Source organism: Meriones unguiculatus, chromosome 2, assembly GCF_030254825.1.
Source record: "Meriones unguiculatus strain TT.TT164.6M chromosome 2, Bangor_MerUng_6.1, whole genome shotgun sequence".
In the NCBI taxonomy this organism is placed as follows: Eukaryota; Metazoa; Chordata; class Mammalia; order Rodentia; family Muridae; genus Meriones; species Meriones unguiculatus.
Genome location: NC_083350.1, coordinates 50,789,790 through 50,811,664, shown reverse-complemented (window position 1 = coordinate 50,811,664; position 21,875 = coordinate 50,789,790). Strand labels below are relative to the sequence as shown.

The 21,875-nt window shown below is 40.5% G+C and overlaps 1 protein-coding gene across 14 annotated transcripts in view; it reads left to right on the top strand.

Annotated features, from left to right (window-relative positions):
- The window catches only part of LOC110543938 (protocadherin alpha-C2), a 221,863-nt gene that overhangs the window by 159,091 nt on the left and 40,897 nt on the right, over positions 1 to 21,875 (top strand). The window contains exon 1 of one of the 14 annotated variants that reach the window (XM_060377404.1): positions 16,674 to 19,805. The exons of 12 other annotated variants lie outside the window; for them this stretch is intronic. In XM_060377404.1, the coding sequence (XP_060233387.1) occupies positions 17,244 to 19,805 (2,562 nt within the window). In that variant the 5' untranslated portion in view covers positions 16,674 to 17,243. Of the gene's footprint in view, positions 1 to 16,673; positions 19,806 to 21,875 lie in introns of those variants that run through there. One more of the 14 variants, XM_021659523.2, reaches the window with a different exon arrangement.

The window sequence follows — 21,875 nt, the reverse complement described above, 5'->3', positions numbered from 1 at the left end:
AGCCTCACAGGCTTGAGAGAGAACACATTTGAGGTTCAGAATATTGATATCGTCTCTGCTTCCATAATACTTGTGGGTTTCTTTTTTTTTTTTTTTTTTTTTTTTTTTTTTTGTAAACACATGTGGGGATGTTTTGGAAAATACTGAAAAAATACTTTGGATCAGGTCCAGGCCGCTTTTACCTCTATTCCCCAACTCAGTACCTAGAAGTAGTAAAAATACCTAATGATGTATCAAAAAGCTGTTATATTTGGTTACAATAGCCTGAGCAAGACAGTTAATTATTTATGTGAATAAGACTAAATGTATCTCCTAAACACCATTGTCAACAAGAATTAATATAAGAATGGGGAAAAGTACAGCAGTCTGTAATACTTTTTACCTTCTCTTCAACTAGATAATCAGATCTGATTGTACCTCTGTGAAGAGTGAAGCACACAGCCCTGATCTCTGTTCCTTATGCAATGTGCCTCTTAATCTGCCATCATTGGATTCACAAAGATTTTATTCATTCCAGTATCTACTGCCAAATAAGGCTTACCTTCTGTGTGATAAGTGAGGAAATGGAAGTAGTTCATGTTCTTATTTTTACCTTTGAGATTCATTATTCAAACTATTTAGATGAGCAGAGTGATGAATTGTGAAATTTTTATATGTAGTTTAGGCGTATTTAAGCTCTCATCTGTTTCATATATTTGTCTCCACTCTGAAGTACATTATTTTTATACTAGAGTTTATTTTAAAACTAATCAATATCTTATCTATAGCTCTTTAGAAATACTGTGTTGAATGTAGTATATACTCAGGCTAATTTTATTGAATTTGGGAACTTTTTGACTGATGACTAAATGGCCTCTTGCTCATCAGATTTCTTAGGAGGTTTCAAAAATCTATTGTGAAATTCAAGACCAGAAGAAATTTAATATCTGCATTTGAAGATTCTTTATCTGTTTATAATATCAGTAAGTTTTACATCTAAAGTACAAAAATATTACAAAGAAATAACAAATCCTCAGACTGCCCAAAAATAGTAAATGATCTACATTTCAATGAGCAGTTCCACACAAATGAAGAATGGGGATTTCCTTTTCCCTTACTTTTCAGTTTTTAAAAATACGTATAGAAGTCTTATGTAAAAAAAAAAAAAGTCTTATGTAAGACATATGCATTGTAAATACTTAGTTTGTCCTATAGTTTGTTGGTTTAGTTTTTTGAAAACCAGAAGTTTTAATTTTCTTTTTCTTTATTTTCCATTGTTGGTAATCAAACCAATGCCTCAGACATGCTGGGAAAGGGCTTTGTCTCTAAGCTGCATTTCTAGCCTCCAAATTAAAATTTAATGAATGTAAATTATTCTTTTTGTGTTTTAATTTATGCCTTTACTTTAAAGGCATTTCCTATTCCAAGTTAGTGAGGTGTTATTATATTTTCTTCTAGTGCTGAACAGCTTTAGCTTTGGGATTCATCCACGTTCCTTTTTGTATGTGAATGGTTTGAGACAAGATTGAGATTCATTTTTCTTTTTTTTTTGTTTCAGATATTAACATTTTTTTTAAATTTTTTTTATCAGTTACATTTTATTAACTCTGTAAAAAGAGATTCATTTTTCTTAACTCACATATTCAGTATAAAAGTATTAATGTTAACAGACATCACGATATTGCACACGTTCAAACAGCTCACCAAAAATGCCTGTGAAAACCTAATTAATGGATTTAGTGAGGTTTTAGGATACAAAAATCACCTGGAGAACATAGCTGAAAAAGAAATTTAAGAATATTATTTAAATCCAGTGAGAAAGCATTTGACTACCCCATATTGCATTGCACCAATGAGCCTATTTTGCCATGCCAATAATTACTGTTATTCACAGATGTCAAGGAAGGGTAAGACCGCTGATGACTTTTTTACCCTACCTGTTTACATAGTACCTCCTTATGCAGAGAAAGCTAGTCATAGGGAGAAAACCATCGGGTCATTGCCAACTTGATTTCTGAATACTGTATGAGTCAAGTGTGCGGCGTCTTTGGCAACAAACACTATCAAGTTCTTGTGAGCAGCCGCGGGCAATTGCAATCATCTGCATTATTTTAGACACCCCTGACCAACAACCATGGGGAAGTACCTGGCATTGCTTTGCTTTGTTTTTAATTACTATTTATTTATTTATTTAACAAACCTATATGTGGCAATGCCTCCTTGGAGGAGCATTATTCCCTACATAATACTACTGCACTTAAATTATTTATTACATGGTAAATAGTAGGCTTCCACACGGCTTTTCAAAACATGCTTAGTGATAGTTAACCTTCTTCCATCCTCTCCACATGTCCCGTCCTCCTGTTTTTTTTTCCACAGCTCAACCCTCATCCCTCATTATCACCGTTCTCTCTTTCATGTTACCTATAACAACACTTTCTAAGTAATAAATTAGTAAAAATAGTTCTCAAAAGAAATTTTAAAATTACTTAAACTAAGGAAAAGCCAAGTTCTGAAATTTTATAAGCTGAGAAAAAGCAACATTGTGAGACGTACTGAACATAAATGCTGGAGACAAATGTTGTCCAAGGGCATTGGCTTTTACTTTATTAAGTTAGGAGAAAATTTAAATTAAATTAAATTAAAAGTAAGCATAATGGTCTGAAGATGAAACTCAACAGGAGAACATTTGCCAGGCAGGTGCATGGCCCTTGGTTCAATCTCCAGTACTGCATAAATAATCAGTCAACAAAGAAGTAAATAAATAACTGTATTACAAAAGAATGAATTTATAATATTTAGGAATGAAATTAACCAAGAAACTGAAAATTTGTACAATGAAAAGAATAAAACACTGATGAAAGTAATGGAAGTCTCAAATTAATATAAAGATAGCCTATGTTCATTGAAGACTTAATATTGTTAAATGTCTGTAGGTTCAATGTAATCCCTATCAAAATTACAATGATATTTTGACAGAAATAGGAAAAATACGAGGGAATACATTAAAAGCCTACCTTCCGTTAAGTCAGAAGACCTAAAAGAAATGGTTAAATTTCTAGAGTCATTCAAACAACTAGATTTAATCAAGAAAAAATGAACAACTTAAATTGACCCACAGGAAATAAAGAGATCAAAACAATGGTTAAACAAACAAACAAACAAACAAAACCAACTGTAATGTTTAAAAAATGCCCAGGCCTAGATGGATTCGCAGCAGAATTCTATCAGATTTCAAACAACAATAACAACAACAAACAAAAAACAAACAAGAAAACAAAACAAAACAAAAACCCAACAAACTACAACCAATACTCCCTAAATTATTCAAGTAATAGGAATAGAAAGAGCACTTTGAACTCCTTCTATAAGGCTGGCATTATCCTAATATTAAACCAAGTAAAGACACAACGACAAAAAAAAAAAAAAAAAAAAAAAAAACCAAAAAAAACCAAAAAACCACAGACCAATATTCCTGAGGAACATGGATTTAAAACTCCTCAATAAAATACTTGCAAGTCAAATACAGACACATATCAGAAAGATCATTCTCCATGTCCAAGATACGCAGGGATTATTCAACATATCTGAGTACATAAATGCAATAAACGTATAAATGGAATTAAAGAGAAAAAACATCAGATAATCTTGATATATTAAAAGCTCTTAAACAAAATCTCACATGCTTTTGTGATAAAGGTCCTTGAGAGAGTCGGACTGAAGGGAACATATTTAAGCACAATAAAGGCTATATATGAAAAACCCACAGCCAACATCAACCTAAATGAAGAAAAACTTAAGACAATTGTTTTAAAATCAGGAACAAGACATGGCTATCCACCATCTCCATTCCTTTTCAATATATACAATATTGCAATAATACAAGAGAAGGAGATTTTAAAATATACAAACAAGACAGGAAAGGCAAATTATCCCTATTTGAAAACAACATATTATTCACAACAAATTCCAAAAATTCCACCAGAAATTTTCCAGAAATAATCAACAATTTCAGCAAAGTAGCACAGTACAAAAGCACCTTAGAAAAATCAGTAACTTTTCTATATACCAAAACCAAACATTCTGAAAAAGAAGTTATGGACACACTCCCATTTATAATAGCCCAGAAAAAAGTCTTTAAGAATGTAATCTTAACCAAGAGATTAAAGACCTATACAACAAAAATGTTGAATCTCTGAAGAATGAACTCAAGGAGGACAGTACAAAAAATGAAAAGACCTCCCATGTTCATGGATAGGTGTAACTAATATTGTGAAAATGATCATCTTATCAAAAGCAGCTACCAGGTTAATGTAGGGCAAATAAAAATCTCCATAAAATGATTTCCAGAAATATAAAAACATCCTAAAATTTATATGGAACCACAAAAGACCCTAGGCAGACAAAGCAATCCTGAATAAAAAGAAAAAAATGCTGGGAAGATTACCATCCCAATTTTCAATACTTATTACAGAGCAACAGTAATCAAAACAGCATGGTGTTAGCATGAAATCAGACATGTAGACCAATGAAATAAAAAGAAGACATAACCATAGCTACACCCACTTGGTATTTGACAAAGACACCAAAACCACACCGGAGAAAAGACAGCCTCTTCAAGCAGTGGTGCTGGGAAAGCTGGATGTCCACGCACAGAAGAATGAAATTAGATCCATCTCTATTATCTTGCACAACAATTAATCACCAAAGCTGCAAGAAGAAAACATAGGCAGTACCTTACGTGATACAGGGGTAGAAGCGGACTTCCTGAATAGAAGTCCATTTGCTCTGGAATTAGGACCAGGAACTGACAAGTGGGAGCTCATAAAACAAAGAGGTTTCTGTAAAGCAAAGGAACAATTGATTGAGTGAAGAGAAGACCACAAAGTGGGAGGAAAATCTTTGCCGGCTATATATCTAATAGAGGATTAGCATCCAGAATATATAAAGAGCTCAAAAGCCAAAGTCAAGAAAATAAATGACCCAATTAAAAAGCATGATGCAGGTATGAACAGAAGGTTCTCAAAAGAAAATATAAAAATGGTTTAAAAATATCTCAAAAAGTGTTACCTCATTCTCAGGGATCAGGGAAACACAAATGAAAACTACTTTGAGATTTCATCTGACCCTAGTTAAAATTGCTAAGATCAACAAAGCAAGTGACAGCCAATGACGGCAAAGATACAGGGAAAGGAAAAAAAAATGTAAGCATGAAATTTGCAGGTAAATTTAAGGAACTAGAAAAAATATATAGAGTGAGGTAACCTAGACCCAGAAAGGCAAATACTGCTGGTTCCTAGGTTTGAATGTTAAAGTGTGAATGTGTAACCTGGAGTAATCACAGAAACCAGGAAAATTTAAAAGGACCATTCATGGGGTCAGGAAGAAGGGGCTCTAGAGAGACTAGCAGGACACATCTCTAAGGTGGAAATGGGGAAAACGGAAGGAATGGGAACTTTAGGTGTGGAGGAGGAATGGAGAGCATTACAGCTACAGCCCTAGGTTGTTTTCCAGAGGTTGAAGGTAAGTTCCCCATGCTGAAGACACCACACTTTGGACACAGGACTTGTAGGAATTGAGCTGGATATGACCTGGAGGCTCCTTCACTGAGGACTAGCCCAGAGAACTTGAATGTGCTAAGACCCAACAGGATAAACAGATTCTAAAAGCCAGAAGACAAGCATGTCTGCTTTGAGGTCAAGTCCTTTATATGTATCAGGAAAGCTACTCCTATGAAATTTCAACAATATAGTTGCCTGGACAATGGCAATACCAGCTGATAAGTGGATGGGGAAATCTCACGAGGCCCCATCTCTAGATGAAGAACTACAGGCAATTAATTAACGGTTGCTGAGTAAGGGAGCATCAGTCTTCCCCAGGGATGAACCCCCTCATTGGTTATCCAACATTTTATGTATGTATGTCTGTCTATCTATAGGTATGATATATGTGTATATGTTGGATACACATATATCATATATATATGATATATATATATATATATACATATATATATATGCAACAACAGATAAAGGTTTGTGTGTGTCTTAGTTACTTTTCTATTGCTGTGAAGAGACACCATGGCCAAATCATCTTATAGAAGAAAGAGTTTATTGGGGCTTATTGTTCTGGAGGGTTAGGGTCCATGACCTTATAGAGGGAAGGAAGGCAGCAGATAGGCAGGACACGGGAGCAGTCACTGAGCATTTACCTTGCAAGTAGGAGGCATGTAGAAAGCTAACCAGGAAGGTGTGGCCCTTGAAACCTCAAATCCCATCCCCCAATGTGACATCTTTTTCAAGAAGGTCACATCTAATCCTTCCCAAAGAGTTCAATTAATAGAGGACCAAGTGCTTCAAACATATGAGCCTATGTGGGACATTCTTATTCAAACCACCGTACTGTGCATGTGTGTGTGTGTGTGTGTGTGCATATGTATGTGTGTAACAGTAATTATTAAAGAAAAAGAGGCCACAGATTTGAGAAGGAGTGGGAATTGAGGAGGGGGTGTTCAATAACATGCAATAGCATGTCTAAAACTAATGTACATATTTAGTTAAAAGGAGTCATTGCTAAGATTTTAATAATCAGATGATCATCTCAGCTATTATACAGATGTTGCTAAGAGGCTTTCTTTTGTTTTTGTTTTGTTGAGACAGGTTTTCTCTGCATAACAGCCCTGACTGTCCTGGAATTTACTCTGTAGGCCAGGTTGGCCACAAACTCTCAGAGACCTGCCTGCCTCTGTCTTCCAAGCGTTGGGATTAAAGGCCTGTGCCACCACTTCTTAATGCTTATTTGCCACAAACTTTCAATTTGTACAAAATGCATTATGTGTAGAACACAATAAATGTAAGTACAGGAAGTGGAGAGGTGGCTCAGTTGTTAAGAGCACTGGTTGTTACCCTAGACAATTTGGGTTCAAGCCCAGCACACACATCGTAGCTCATGACCATCTGTTACCCCAATCCAGGGCATCTCACACCTTCAGAGGTTAAATGCACTGGATTCAGCTTCAGACCTGAAGTTTTAAGGCTTTGCTTAAACATCTCATTTATCCAAGAATTAAATTTAAGAGTTTAAAAAACACCTACCTAAACAGTTAAATGATTATTGGGAGAGTTAGATATGAACACATATTTTTAAAGATGCAGACTTTAACATTGCTGGGTAGATGGGAAAAAGGATTTAAAACACTGTAATGAATTAGTCAATTTAAATAAAATAAATTCAGGTAAGTGGGCTGATCCTATAAATATAAATCTCAGTGGTCCTTTAGGTACTTATAGGAGTCATTCAAATTAGGTTGTGAAACTTCTATTGATAAAAGAAAAATTTTGTGGTAAACATGACTTTGTTTTTAATCTATACTGTGAGGTAGGAATTTGTAGATAAATCATACATCAATGAACTATCTTGTTCAGGATTGATGGACATGATTAAAGACATAAAATTTAGAGAAGCATTTTAATATGTCTAAACAAAATCTGAATAAGAAGGCTTTTAATTGAAAACGTCTCAGAGGGGCTGAAGATATTGCTCAGTGGTTAATAGCACATACCGCTCTTCTAGAGGACCTGAGTTCAGGTCCCAGAACCAATATCAGGCAGTTCACAATGCCTGTAATTCCAGCTCCAGGCGATCTGATGCTCTCCTCTAGCCTCCAAAAGCAACTTGATGCATGTGGCTTACACACACACACACACACACACACACACACACACACAGACAGACACATACACACACCATAATTAAAATAAATTTGTTTATTCGTTTGTTTGTTTTTTGAGACAGGGTTTCTCTGTGGAATGGCCATGGTTATCCTAGAACTCACTCTGTAGAGCAAGCTGGGCTGGAACTCACAGAGATCCGCCTGCCACTGCCTCCTGAGTGCTGATATTAAAGGTGTGTGCTATCACTGCCTGTCAGATAAATTAATTTTTAAAAAGCCTCTAAGAATAAATACGTAAGCATGTATAAAAATACACTTTCAGAAATATACCTAAATATTCATTTACGAAGTAAAATGTTATAAAATATCTATGCAATGGATACTATGTAAGATTTACTGAGAAGAAAACTACTATGTATAATGTATATATTTTATATATATACAAAGTTTATATATAATATGTGTACATATAAATACATATTTGTAAATAACATTGTAAATATTATATGTAAACTGATGCCCTCTTCTGGCATCCAAAGGCACATGTATGCATATGCTATACACACATATGCCTAAAAATACATATAAAATGTATAGTTTATTGTATATATTTATGTAATATATTTCCCTATAATATATATAATATAAAATAAATCTTAAATGCATTTGTATATTATAGGGAAAGACATCCATCACATGTTAAATAAAAATTTAAAAAGCAAATTTGTAAAAATTGTATGTTTCCATTTTGGAAAAATGCATGTTTATATATTTACATTCGCAGAGGTCAAAGTCTGGAAAGATCTGCCAAAACCAAGGAATGAGACTTAAAGGGACTTTACTTTTTGTGCTTTAAAGAATTAAATAAATTGAATTTGGTTCAGTATATATTGTCAAAAGCTATTTAACCAACATAAATAGAAAAACCAAAAAAAAAAAAATCACAAAAACGGATCAAAGGAAACATAGCTTGGATTTATCAGGATTGTTGTGTTTTAACAGGTTTTCAGGCATCATTATTGAGCCTTGGGAGAAAAGAGCTAAAAATCTACACAACTCTTGCCAGGCTGAGGTACACTAATCCACATATCCCGCGTGTCAGAGCTGTCCAATGTATCCTGTGTATATGCTGATTTATGAACCAATAAATGTTTCATATACGGTTAAAATTTTAAATGAACTTACAACAATGAGATCACAGATGTCATCACTCAGCCTGAGAGTACTACAGAATGCCTGTCATGAGAGATTATGATGAAAATTTTATTAGGGAGGATATTGAAGAGCTGAGGGTGACAACTTGGAGGTAATATATGTGATACTGTATTAGAATGAGGGAAAGTGAAACTTTCATCCACTTCCTTGAAACCAACTTCTCATTTCTAGTAATTGCCAAACAGTTCTGTTTCAACTTTGATGTTTTAGTAAAGTCACCACCATACTGTCTTGTATTCTCTGCCTTTACCAGGGAATTGGTCAATAGACAAATAAATAAATAAATAAATAGATAAATCATAAAATATCAACTTACTTGGAAGCTTGTACATTTTTCTGTTATAAGAAGAAAAGCTAAAGTTGGCTTTTGCGCATCCTAGATAGTAAACCTCTGTCAGGTGTGCAGCTGGTAAAGATTTTGTCGCATTCTGTCGGGACAAACTCTTTTAGAGACACAGCTGAGGGCATGCTGTGGATGCATCCAGCACAATGACTTCTTTTGAAGTGGTTCAGTGATGCTCACTGAATCCAACCAGGGTTTTCTTCCCGCTACTTTCAGTATAGCATGCTTCCTTCACCTGTGACAGAAAAGAAGGAAAAACACAAAGCAGAAAGGAAGAATATGAATGCTATTTTCTAATAACTTTAAGAAAATGAGCTTTGTTGAGGTAATTATCTCATCAGAGTGCCCCAAAGTATCTTTTAATAGTCATAGAAAACAAAAGACATCCTATATTGACTACTTTTGATGACATATATTTTATCTTCCTTCCTCTGATGTATATAGAACTGCTATGTAAAGTATAGTAAAATCTGTCATTAGGAACATGAGTGGGATTTATGTCTAAAAAAATCAAAGCCATTTGTAGAACCCCACTACTTACACAGAATATTGTTGAGTGGGAATATACTGCCTCCAGCAAAGGCAGAGAATACAAGAAGAGTTTGGCTTATGAAAGATGAATCTTTTTTTACAGCATGATTTTGCTATAAGATATATATATATATGATTAAAGCTATATGATTAAAATGAAGTGTCTAAAATAAAGAAGTTTGTAATTGTGAAAGCCAGCTAAAAGGATTCCATGTAAAATACTTGAAATTAGTAATTTCTGAGCAATAGTGAGATTCCTTCAGAGGTGTGTGGGTTTAGTGGGCAGATGTTAGACTGCTAAAAAATTAAGGGACAAGAGTCTGTGATAGAGCTCAGGGGTAGAACATTTGCCTAGTGTGTGTAAAGTTTCGGGTTCAATTCCTGATGTCCTCCCCAAATATATAAATGAAACAATCCTACTCCCCCCAAAACAAAATAAAACTCAACTTTCCAAAACCACAGAACAAAATAACAAATAAACAAAACAGAACAGAAAAGGAAAAAGAGGAGCCTGGCAGGAAAAAGACAAACAAGTGAGGTCTTGTTAAACTAGGAATCTTCTGTACAGCAAATGAAACAGTTAATCCAACAAAGAGACAACCGACAGGATGGGACACTATTTTTGCAAGCTATAATCTGACAGAAGTTTAGTATCTAGAATACATAAAGAACCAGAAAAGAAAAACCCTAAACAACAAGAAATCAAACAACCCAATTTAATAACTGGACTGACAATATGAATGGATGGACAATTCTCAAGTCATGGCATACAAATGGCCAATACACATGTGAAAAAATGTTCAATTTTACTAACCATCATAGGAATGCAAATAAAACTACACTGAGATTCCATCATATCTAGTCAGTCATGAAGCAACCAAATGACAACAAATACTGGCCCAGATGTGGATAAAATGAAACCGTTATTCTGATGGTTGGGATGTGTGTTCATCTAGCCACTAGTCTGTATGGAGATGTCTCAAAACATCAAAAAGATGTAACAAAAGATCTTCCACATGACCCAGTTTGAACGAAACACGAGGAGATGAAAAGATTCTTTACTTGTTTATTTATTTTTATTTTTATTTTTATAGCCCTGGATAGCCCTGTGTAGCCCTGGATGTCCTGGAACTCACTCTGAAGACCAGGCGGGACTCGAACTCAGAGATCTGCCTGCCTCTGCTGAGATTAAAGGTGTGGGCCACCACAGACCTGCTCAGAAAAATTCTCTTAAGGAGGAAAAGAGGCCTGGGAAGACATAAGCTTCTTGGAGAGTCTGATAATTTTTGCCCTTTTGGAATTGAGCTTCCCCATCAGTGCCAACTGATTAGGGTGTTATGAGAATTAAATGAGATTAGATATGTACAGAAGTAGTAAATTGTCAACTCTCAAGGAATCCAACAATTATTTCATATCTGGATATGTGAATATATACTTTCAAGAATTGTGTGATTTCCCCCTGAGCCTCAGAAACAGTGGATTCTGTAGGCAGAACTGGACTTTCATTTAGGCTGAGCCCAAGTCAGATCTTGGAAAACAGCTAAAATGCAAATGCTCAATGACTTCCAGATCTACCCATCTATGTTACTGTCTGTCTGTCGACCTACTATCTGTTTGTCTATCCATGAAAATCAATGACTATGTTGGCTAAACCCCACTTGGGAACAAAAAATGTTATTTAATGCCAAGTTCCCTTTTATTTTATTCTGTGGCTAAATCCCAAGACTTGAAAAAGAGAAACAGGGCCAAACAAGGCTTTCTATTAAAATAAGAGGTCCAAAGTGATGAATGGAGACTTGGAACGTGTTTTAATGGCGAATACAGAAGCCAGAAGTCAGCTTAAATACAAACTTACGGATTGGGGGCATGTACTGAATCTCAAGTAGAGTATTGGTACTATTTTAGTGAATTAAGATGTGGCTTGTCCTGGACAGCCATAATTCTTGTTCCAGAAGGGCTCAACTTGCTTCTGGATTGGCTTGTACATTTGCTGCCTACTAGTCTTGAGTCATTGAGAAAATGCTGACTTGGAAAACATTAGAATTCCTCCATGTTGAACCATTCCATTAATAAATACTCTTTGGCACTGCTATTTATTCAACAAATTATAAAAACCACTTAACTATATTGTAGTGCAGCTTTCTTACTTCATCTTTGTGGGTAAGTAGGAAACTTAGACTCTCCAAGAATTTCAGATAAACTGTATTTATAGCACCCCCTCACCAATGATCCTGCCAATGAAAACCCCAAAATGCTTGTTTGGAAAAAAAAAAAATTTAAGTCTGTGTGATTAGTTCGAAGTTATCAGTTTTCAGATGAGTCAGGGCAGGTCTCGTAAGAATGCCTTCATTTATAAGTGTTCATAAGTAATCACCTCAGAAATGTTGGAGTATAGGACACATTTATACCAAACCCAAAGGCTTTTAAAAATTAGCAGTTTTTGTGGTCCATTTGTTAGTAATTTTAATGGCTTGAATGAACACCCAAGCATATCACATCATTTAAAACGTATCTGTTGTTGTGCACTGGTGTGTGTGTGTGTGTGTGTGTTCAGGCACCTCAGCATACTTTCAGCACACTGTGGAGCAAGAGGACAATCTTGGGTGTTGGGGGTCAGCTCTGCACTTCTTCCTCATTAAGACCAGCTCTCTCTTGTTTTCCCTGCTCTGTGTAGCCCCTGCTAGCTAGCCTGTGAGCTTCTAGATTCTTCCACTTCTTTTCTCATGGAGGATGGAGCACATACCTTTCATATTGCTTTTATTCTTTCTCTCCCCTCTTAACCTTAGATTCAAGTTCCAATTAACCATGGTATTTTACGCAATGAAAAAGAAATAAATGGTTTAGGTAAGATATTTTCCTAAAGAATCTCAGCCTCCAACCTCTGAGTCTTAGGTCACCTAAATTGAGAACACTGATGGAAAAGTAAAATTTGATTTTATCTAACTGTATTAAGCAATCTTCCTCAAGCCTTTAGCCTGTCTCTACCTTTTTATTGTTAATAACATGAAGGGTTGAGTCTCTTGTTTATTCTAAACAATTCTGAGCTACATCAGCCATGTAGCTACAGCATAACAGTTTTTCAGGACTAAAGTTTTAGAGAATCCCTCCCCCAAATCTAATTGTTGAATCCAAACATTTTCTTCATGAATTTCCCTCAGCCTGTGAAAAGAATATATGGGGAAAAAATTGAGCCATAATTTCATACGGAAAACATTCCTAATCCCTCCTAGACCACATAAGACTACACCTTCATAATGGTATAATCTTATTGCAAAGTATTTTCCTTGTGGAAAAGGGAGGTCAAGAATCCTGTCCCTTTTTAACAAGATAAAGGTTTTGAAGCAGCATCTCACTATACAGCCCTGCCTGTTCTTGAGTTCTTGAGCCTCTGCCTCTTGAGGGTCAGGATTAGGTGAACTGCTATGTCTGCTATGAGATGTCACTTTAAAAGCTACTTTGTGTCATACTAACTCTTAGGGATGTTTATTTGTCCCTCTTTTCATTGTGTAATACATGCTCATGTAGAGTAGCATTCATTCACCAGCTATAAATACAAAGTAGAAGCCGGGTGTAGTGGCACATGCCTTTTATTTTAGCACTTGGGAGCTGGATGCAGGAGGATCAGGAGTTTAAGGCCAGCCTTGGCTACCCAGCCAACTCAAGGCTACCCTGGGCTAGACAAGACAGGCTCTCAAAAGAAACTTTTTAAAAAGAAAAAGAAAATTAGATTTTTCCTCTTTGTGACACATATTTGTGTAATGGCCAGCTGAGAACCTGATAAAACTAGTGACTCGTATGTCCTTTTCTTCCTATGCCCCAAACTCAGATCATTTGGTTACTCAAAGTAAAATGATTTGCAATGATGCCAGTAAAAAGGAAAATTGATGTGAATTAGGAGAGTTTTCTGAGTTTGAGTATTTTTCTTGCAGTCTTAATTCTGTTGTGATTGGTTTTTGCTGCTGTGCTCAGTGATCTCATTGGAGATGTATTTTACAAATATAATTAAGAAATATATAATTGAGAAATATGATTTCTAGGTTCTTGTTTATCACAGGGATAAACAAGCACAATGCCCTGTCTTATGGCCCTTTTTGTCATGTCACTTTTTATTACTTAAATCAAGAAGTGATTTTATTTTGTGATATAGTAATTTTGTTACATAGCTGGGTATAAGTTATTCCTGGGGCTGGTTTAGTGGTTAAGAGCACTTGCTGCCATCTCCAGCACCCATACTGAGTGGATCATAACCACTTGTAACTCCAACTCCAGGGGCTCTGACATCTGTTTCTGGCCTCAGTCGGTACCCACACGCACATATCAGACACTCACACAGACCCATAAAACAAACAAACAAAAAAGAAGTGGATTCATATATGCTATATATCACACACAATATATGTAATCACTTTCATGTACAAATGAGTCACTTGATTTTCAAGATGGAGGATAAGTTCTAGAAGCATTTGAAAACTTCAGAAAAACTAGACTTAGAATATACTCGCCTGTCCCCAGCCACCATTCACTTCTTAAGTGTCATACTTCAAGTTGGTTATCTGTGTTTAAGGAGTCATGCCATACATAGATGATCAGCTAAGACATCATCGGCTAATAGTTGTTGCACTTAATAAGCACTACCACCACTAAAACCAATAGTGTGCTTGCCAAATAATGTGCAAATCACTTATTAGTTGTTCTAATCATAACAACAACCCCATCGATTTTGTTTTTGTTTCCTGTATTTAAAACATGCAAATGGAAGGTTAGGTGTCGAAAGACACATAGTCTTTAGCTTGGTTTAACTACCTCTGTATTTTGTGTTCCCATTTAGTTTTATTCTGCTTTTTAACTGGAATTCTTAACAGTAAAAAGGAAGGAAAGCACAAAGATAAGGCTGAGGCATTAGCATGCATATTTGTAGGTGAGGCACTCAGCGAAAGTCTGAGAAATCGCGTTCCAAACATTGGTAAGGTTGGCAGAAACCTGCATATTCAGCGTGAGAAAGGAAGGCACTGTTGTGCCACACAGAGAACATACCGTCTCTGTAGCACAATGTCTCTGGAAATGGGCTAATTGTGCTGCTTTTTTGCTCTTCCAGTCACTGAGGGAGCAAATACTAGCTGGAGCTTATAATTCTGAAACACACACACACACACACACACAAAATGGACATCTCAGCCGGTACTCTTGCTGAATGATGATGTGGCTGAAAGACAAATTCTGCTTCCCCCACCTCTGAGGCAGGGCACTTGGGGGCTCCCGTTAAGAGCATCCCAAAGTCCTTGTCACTTTTATCTCTTCTTTAAGTGCCTGTGATCTTTTCAGGGGCATAGGACCCTGCATGGTCAACACCCAGTGGCTTTGAGCAGTGACAGCAGCGACTGTGAGCACTGGAGGAGATGAGGGGAAGAAAGGTCACTTTTCCTGACGACTTATAACTTGATTCCACTTACAGGCCATTTGTTTTCTGAAATAAGTAATGGGTGAGGACATAGGCCAGGTCTACAATTTGTGCACTTGAGAGATTAAGGCTCCCGGAGATCAAATTACTACAACAAACAGAGCGACTGGGGCATGTTTGGGAAGGATACAGACAGAGAGGGAGAAGCCAGAGACCTTAGAATGGAGTCAGGAATAGATTCTGATGGAAATTGCTTCCCACTCTGCACCCTTGACAGAACAAAGAGGACAAATAGGCAGTGATGGGAGGAAAACTAGCTTCTCTAGGAGAAATCATCAGTTAGGTTGTGGGATGCTGTTACTGAACTCCCTTGGTAGGATGAAGGGAGGATGTGCTGGCCCTGGTTTTCAAAATCTGGGCTCCCCAACGTCAACTTGTCCTCTCAAGGAGGGAAGTGTGCCAGACGTCAGGTCCCGTTCTGGCTCCCTTCCACTAACATGTCTAGAAAATCACCCAAGAAGCTATCTATGTAGCGCAAGAACACTGAGAGCTGAGGAAGAAAGAGGATGTTTTAGTGAATGATTTTGCATAGGGAGCTGTAGTTTTAAGCTTTCCTGGGAGGGACAAGCGAGCTGGGAAGGCTGATGGTTCAGAAATCGGGGGAGGCAATGACACAGCACAGAAAGGCTTTCCTCTGCTCCCTCTCTTCTTGTTCACTGAAGAGAAATTGCATGTGGCCTCTGCAGCAATTTAAAGGGAGTCTGAGGGGTCAAAGAGGTACAGGAGCCCACAGAAGCACCGTATTCACAGAAGATGAGCTGCAACCGTCGGCATCGCTGCTATTGTAAGATAAATCCCAGCCTCAATAACAGCAGGGTGTTTTTTTCTCTTCATTTTTTTTTTTCTGCGAAGCATTAACGAGTTCAAATTCTAGCCTAGCTGGGCAGACCGAGAGTAACTCTCTTGATTTAATGGCTTTGTAGGCTCTTGACGACATTGTCATCCATTAAAGAAAAAAAAAATTAATCTTCACTTGAAAGAAAATGTCTTGGGCGATAAATGAAAAAAAGGTTTCAAGTAAGATTAGGAAAAGCATGAGGGAAGAACAGCTTAAAATTGTACTAGTTTTTTTTTTTTTTTTTCCTACTGTGATCAAAACAGGTTGAATATGAGTTTTTCTTGAAGCTTTACGGAGCCAGTTGTTTAAGGAATTTTAAACACTCAAATATTGGTTAATTGCCAAAATACACACTGAAAGTTAAGGCACGTGGCTGGGAGTGAGACAGTACTGGATCCCAGGGAGCCTTAGGCTTGCTCCCCGGAAAAAGCCATTAGTCACTTCTCTGCCCTTTGACCTAGGGGTTAAAGGCTTTCTGGACTTCTAAGAAATGTTGCTGGGAAGGTTGTAAGGGTCAAGTAAACAAATGGTTTGCATTTCAAAAGCCTCAACGCACCTCTGACTGTTAGGCACCGCCCAGGCCTCCTTACAGTTTATTTTCCTGGGTGGCGCTTTGAAACCTCGACTTGGGGAGCTGATAGTGGAGTTCTAGGCACTGGGCTGCCTTTCCCAGGCTAATCTTACGAGGCGCGTGAAGCCTGCTGGGGAGCGTGGAGACTGGCTGAACAGGACTGTGGGGGAGGGGAGAAAGGGAGTGGCCGCGCTCTCGCGGTCTGTCGGGATTCGGCGGGTCGGGGATGAAGGAGAGGAGGCTGGAGTAGCTGGAGCGGCAGGGCGGTGCGCGGTCGCGGTCCGCCACCACTTGGGTGCGGAATCCGAGCTGGACTTGCGGAGCACCCCCTCCCTCTCCGCTTCTCCCTCCCTCTCCGTAGAGCATCATCGGCGGCGGCGGCGGCGGCGGCGGTCGCAGAAAACCGAGAGCTGCGGAGCGCCTGGAGGCGAGTGGAGGAGCTGGGATATGGGGAGTCCGCGGGGGCGGCCGGGCCCGGAGCCCTTGAGAACGCCTGGGAGGGGAGCGGCCTCGGGCGTTTGTAGCGCGTGAGCCGTGGCGAGCCCGCGAGGGCGGAGGCGGGGCCCGGCGTGGAGCAGGCTCGCCCAGCTGCTGCCTCCCGCCCTGGCCCGGCTGCCTCCGCCAGGGCCGGCGGCTATGGAGCAGGCAGGCGGCCGACCCGGGGCGACCGAGCATCCGCGACCCCCGCGGCCCTTGCCCTGGCTGCTGTTTCTGTCTCTCCCGCTGCTGCTGGTTCTGCTGCCAGGCCCAGCGGCCTCCCAGCTACGGTACTCCGTGCCGGAGGAGCAGAGCCCGGGCGCGCTCGTGGGCAACGTGGCGAGAGCCTTGGGGCTGGAACTGCGGCGCTTGGGACCCGGCTGCCTGCGCATCAACCACCTGGGTGCACCCAGCCCGCGCTACCTGGAGCTGGACTTGACCAGCGGAGCGCTCTTCGTCAACGAGCGCATAGACCGCGAGGCGCTGTGCGAGCAGCGGCCTCGCTGCCTGCTCGGCTTGGAAGTGCTGGCGCACAACCCGGTGGCAGTGAGCGCAATCGAGGTGGAGATATTGGACATCAATGACAACTCTCCGCGCTTCCCGCGGCCGGACTACCAGCTTCAGGTAAGCGAATCCGTGGCACCGGGAGCGCGGTTCCACATAGAGAGCGCACAGGACCCCGACGTCGGCGCCAACTCAGTGCAGACCTACGAGCTCAGCCCCAGTGAGCACTTTGAGCTGGACCATAAACCCCTGCAGGAGAACAGCAAGGTGTTGGAGCTCGTGCTGCGGAAGGGCCTAGACCGTGAGCAGACTGCCTTGCACCACTTGGTTCTCACTGCGGTGGACGGGGGCATCCCAGCTCGCTCAGGCACGGCTCAGATCTCTGTTCGTGTCCTGGACACCAACGACAACTCTCCTGCCTTTGACCAGTCCACTTACCGAGTCCAGCTGCGGGAGGACGCTCCTCCAGGCACCTTGGTAGTGAAGTTGAATGCCTCGGACCCAGATGAGGGTTCTAATGGTGAACTCAGGTACTCCTTGAGCAGCTACACATCAGACCGGGAGAGACAGCTCTTCAGCATCGACGCCACTACCGGGGAAGTGAGGGTAAGTGGGACACTGGATTATGAGGAGTCTTCGTCCTATCAGATCTATGTGCAAGCGACCGACCGGGGACCAGTACCCATGGCGGGTCACTGCAAGGTGTTGGTGGACATTTTGGACGTGAATGACAACGCTCCAGAGGTGGTGCTCACAGACTTATACAGCCCGGTGCCTGAGGATGTTGCCCTCAACACTGTTGTGGCCCTTCTCAGCGTGAACGACCAAGATTCGGGCCCCAACCGGAAGGTAAGCCTGAATCTAGAGGCTACACTGCCCTTCCGGCTGAATGGCTTCGGAAACTCCTATACACTGGTGGTGAGTGGCCCGCTGGACCGTGAGCGGGTAGCTGCCTACAACATCACGGTGACAGCCACTGACGGGGGGATACCACCGCTCACATCCCAAAGGACACTGCAGGTTGAGGTCTCCGACGTCAACGACAATCCGCCAAGCTTCCTGAAGGACTCTTACTCCATCTACGTCCAGGAAAACAACCTGCCGGGTGTGTTGCTTTGCACTGTGCGAGCCACGGACCCAGATCAAAAGGAGAACGCAGAGGTGACCTACTCCCTCGTGGACAGGGAGGTTCAAGGGCTGCCCGTCACCTCCTACGTCTCCATCAACAGCGCCAGTGGCAGCCTTTATGCGCTCAACTCCTTCGACTACGAGAAGTTTCGAGAGTTTTTCGTGACTGTGGAGGCCCAGGACAAGGGGAGGCCACCGCTAAGTAGCACCGTGACCGCCAATGTGTACGTGGTGGACATGAATGACCACGCCCCCCATATTCTATATCCTACCTCAACCAATTCATCATCAGCCATTGAGATGGTGCCCCGGACTGCCCCCGCTGGCTACCTGGTCACCAAAGTCATAGCCATGGACTCAGACTCTGGGCAGAATGCTTGGCTCTTTTACCATCTCGTCCCAACTTCTGACTCCGACCTCTTCAAAGTAGAGCTTCACACGGGAGAAATTAGGATTACCAGAAAGATAGGAGATGAGAGTGGTACCACTTTCAACCTGACTGTGGTGGTTCGCGACAACGGAGAGCCACCTCTGTCGGCTACTGTGGCTATTACAGTAGCTGTGGTGGACAGGGTTTCTAAAATGCTCCCTGACACTCAGAGACATATAAAGAGTCCCCGGACATACTCTGAAATCACACTTTATCTGATAATAGCGTTAAGCACAGTGTCTTTTATATTTCTCTTGACAATCATTGTTCTGAGCATCATCAAATGCTACCGCTACACTGCTTACGGCACGGCGTGCTGCGGAGGTTTCTGTGGGGTGAGGGAGCGGAGCCCTGCCGAGCTGTACAAACAAGCCAACAACAACATCGAGGCCAGGATACCACATGGCCTCAAAGTACAGCCTCACTTCATTGAGGTTCGAGGCAACGGCTCCCTCACCAAGACCTACTGCTACAAGGCCTGCCTGACAGCAGGCTCAGGGAGTGATACTTTCATGTTTTACAACACAGGAGCCCAGACAGGGTCGGGACCTGGGGGAACCCAAGGCTCAGTGACTGACAACAGGCAACTCAGGAGCCAAAATAGGCAGAGTGCTGGGAACCTGATTATCTTAAAAAATGAGGCTGTCTCTCAAAATGAGGTGAGATAGTGATCAAAGTGTTCTCCAGAAAGCCATGCATTTCTTCACGTGTCCCTTCCCTAAATTGCATGTGGTGGGCATTACTGATTTACTATCACCAACAAGGTTTATCTGGTAAATTGAGTATTAAGGGTACCTCTGATCTTATTATAACCTGCTGTTTGCTCTCTAGAAAATAAGCCCTGGAGAATTCTTTTACTTACCCCTTTCTAGTGGCACATGTGAAGAATTAGCCATAAATGTGTTTGAGAAGTGAGGCTTGGCCTTGGGTATTTTTTTTTGTTGAGGCACAGTTCTATAGAAATAGAACACGTCTGGGAATAAGGGCTGTATTGCTAGAAGGTAATGTGAAGTTCAAGGAGAAATGATCTCTGCTATATCATCTACAGGGTAATTGCATTGTGCTTTAAAAAGGTTAAATATATAAGCTCTGAAACCTCCAGAGATGTGTGGGTTACCTCTATATATTGTTGCTGTTTATATCTTGGAGGTCCATGGTGAAAATTATTGGCAGGTGGATCTCTGTGAGTTTGAGGCCAGCCTGGTCTACATTATGAGTTTCAGGCCGTCTGAGGCTACTTAGTGTGAGACCTCATCCCCAAAATTTACTCCGTTAACAGCACAGGACTAATGTGATAGGTTCTTCTGGAAATTCACACCAGGAGTGAAAATTTCTGCCTTCCACCTTCCCGATGGTGAGTGCTCTCTGTCACGAACAATTCCACATTTGGCTAAGGCTGAGGATCTGGCTTGCTTCCATGTATGTGGACCTATCTGCATTGCCCACGTGGCATGCCTGGGTTAGCTACCCAGAGGCTATTTAAGCTGTGGGCTGGCTTTCCCCAGGGTCAGATGATTATTCAAGGTTCCTGAATAAACTGCATTGAAAAAAAAAAAAGAAAAGTACCAAATGCTGTCCTCTGAGGCTGGAGTTTGCAGTGGCTGGATGACGTGGTCACTCTCATAGGAAGCCGTGAGAAGTGAATGGTAGTAAGCTAGAGTAAATGGGTGGACATTTGTCTGGTTGGCTGAGGGTGCTCATAGAGGGAGTGGCTAAGAGTGTGAAGGGATGGTGAAGATGAGGGCAAGCTGAGACTGGGGAATGAGAGACAGGAACTCCAACCTAGCCAACTCCCTGTGCATACTCTGAATCCACTTTGAGATGAGGTCTCAGAATACTCACTTTACATATCCATAATCTTTGGGTTCTATGTTAACAATTTCTACTCTTTTGATGACATTTAAGGTGCAGTTTTCAAAGCTTTCGTGTGTTTAAGTTAAATGAAAATACTCCAAAAGCACCTGTTTGTTTTCTGCATCTGAAATTAGGCATGCAATGGTATAAAAGGCTTAGGAAGTGGATGGTTTACTGTACACGGGGGCTGGTATATGTATTAGTTTTGAATTGTAAGTAGTCACAGGCCAGATTCCTCATTATGATGAATGTATAAAAATTATCAAAAAGTACCTTGAGGTGTATTTGTATAGTAAGTCTCAGTGCATGCCTGAGACAATAGGAGTCTGCCTTGTGGTCCTTTAAACTTGGATTTCAAAGCAAAACCCTGTCCTGTAAATAGGGATGAATTTTCTTTCCAAACAACTACTCTGTAGCTAGGGCTTTGAGAGTCAGCAGAAAAAGAGTTAGTAGTTGTTCTTCCTGTAGTTTGTGACTTTTCATTAGCATATTGGTATGATTTACCAATGTCTTTCCCCATTCTGAGTTCCTGTCAGTCTCAAGGAGAGTGATGCATAACCACAGAACCCCCATTCTTGATTGTCAGTAGATGGTATTTTCTTTTTCCTATGTATATTATCCACCTATCAGAAGAGCCTGAAAGTACTTAGTGTTGAGTAGCCGGAGGTGGCAGCCTGCAGACTAAGAAAGAAGGGTGGTGGGGTCACAAGTGGGACATCAAAGCATTTCCAGATTTGTCTCATTGCAGCTTTTGGAAGCCTGTAAAAATGATTTTTCTTCAAATAAGGATGCTGTAGCCATTTGCCTAACAAGTTCAGGTGATACACGTTGGGACTGGGGCAAGCTGTAGGTGGTGACAAGGCTTGGAGCCAGGC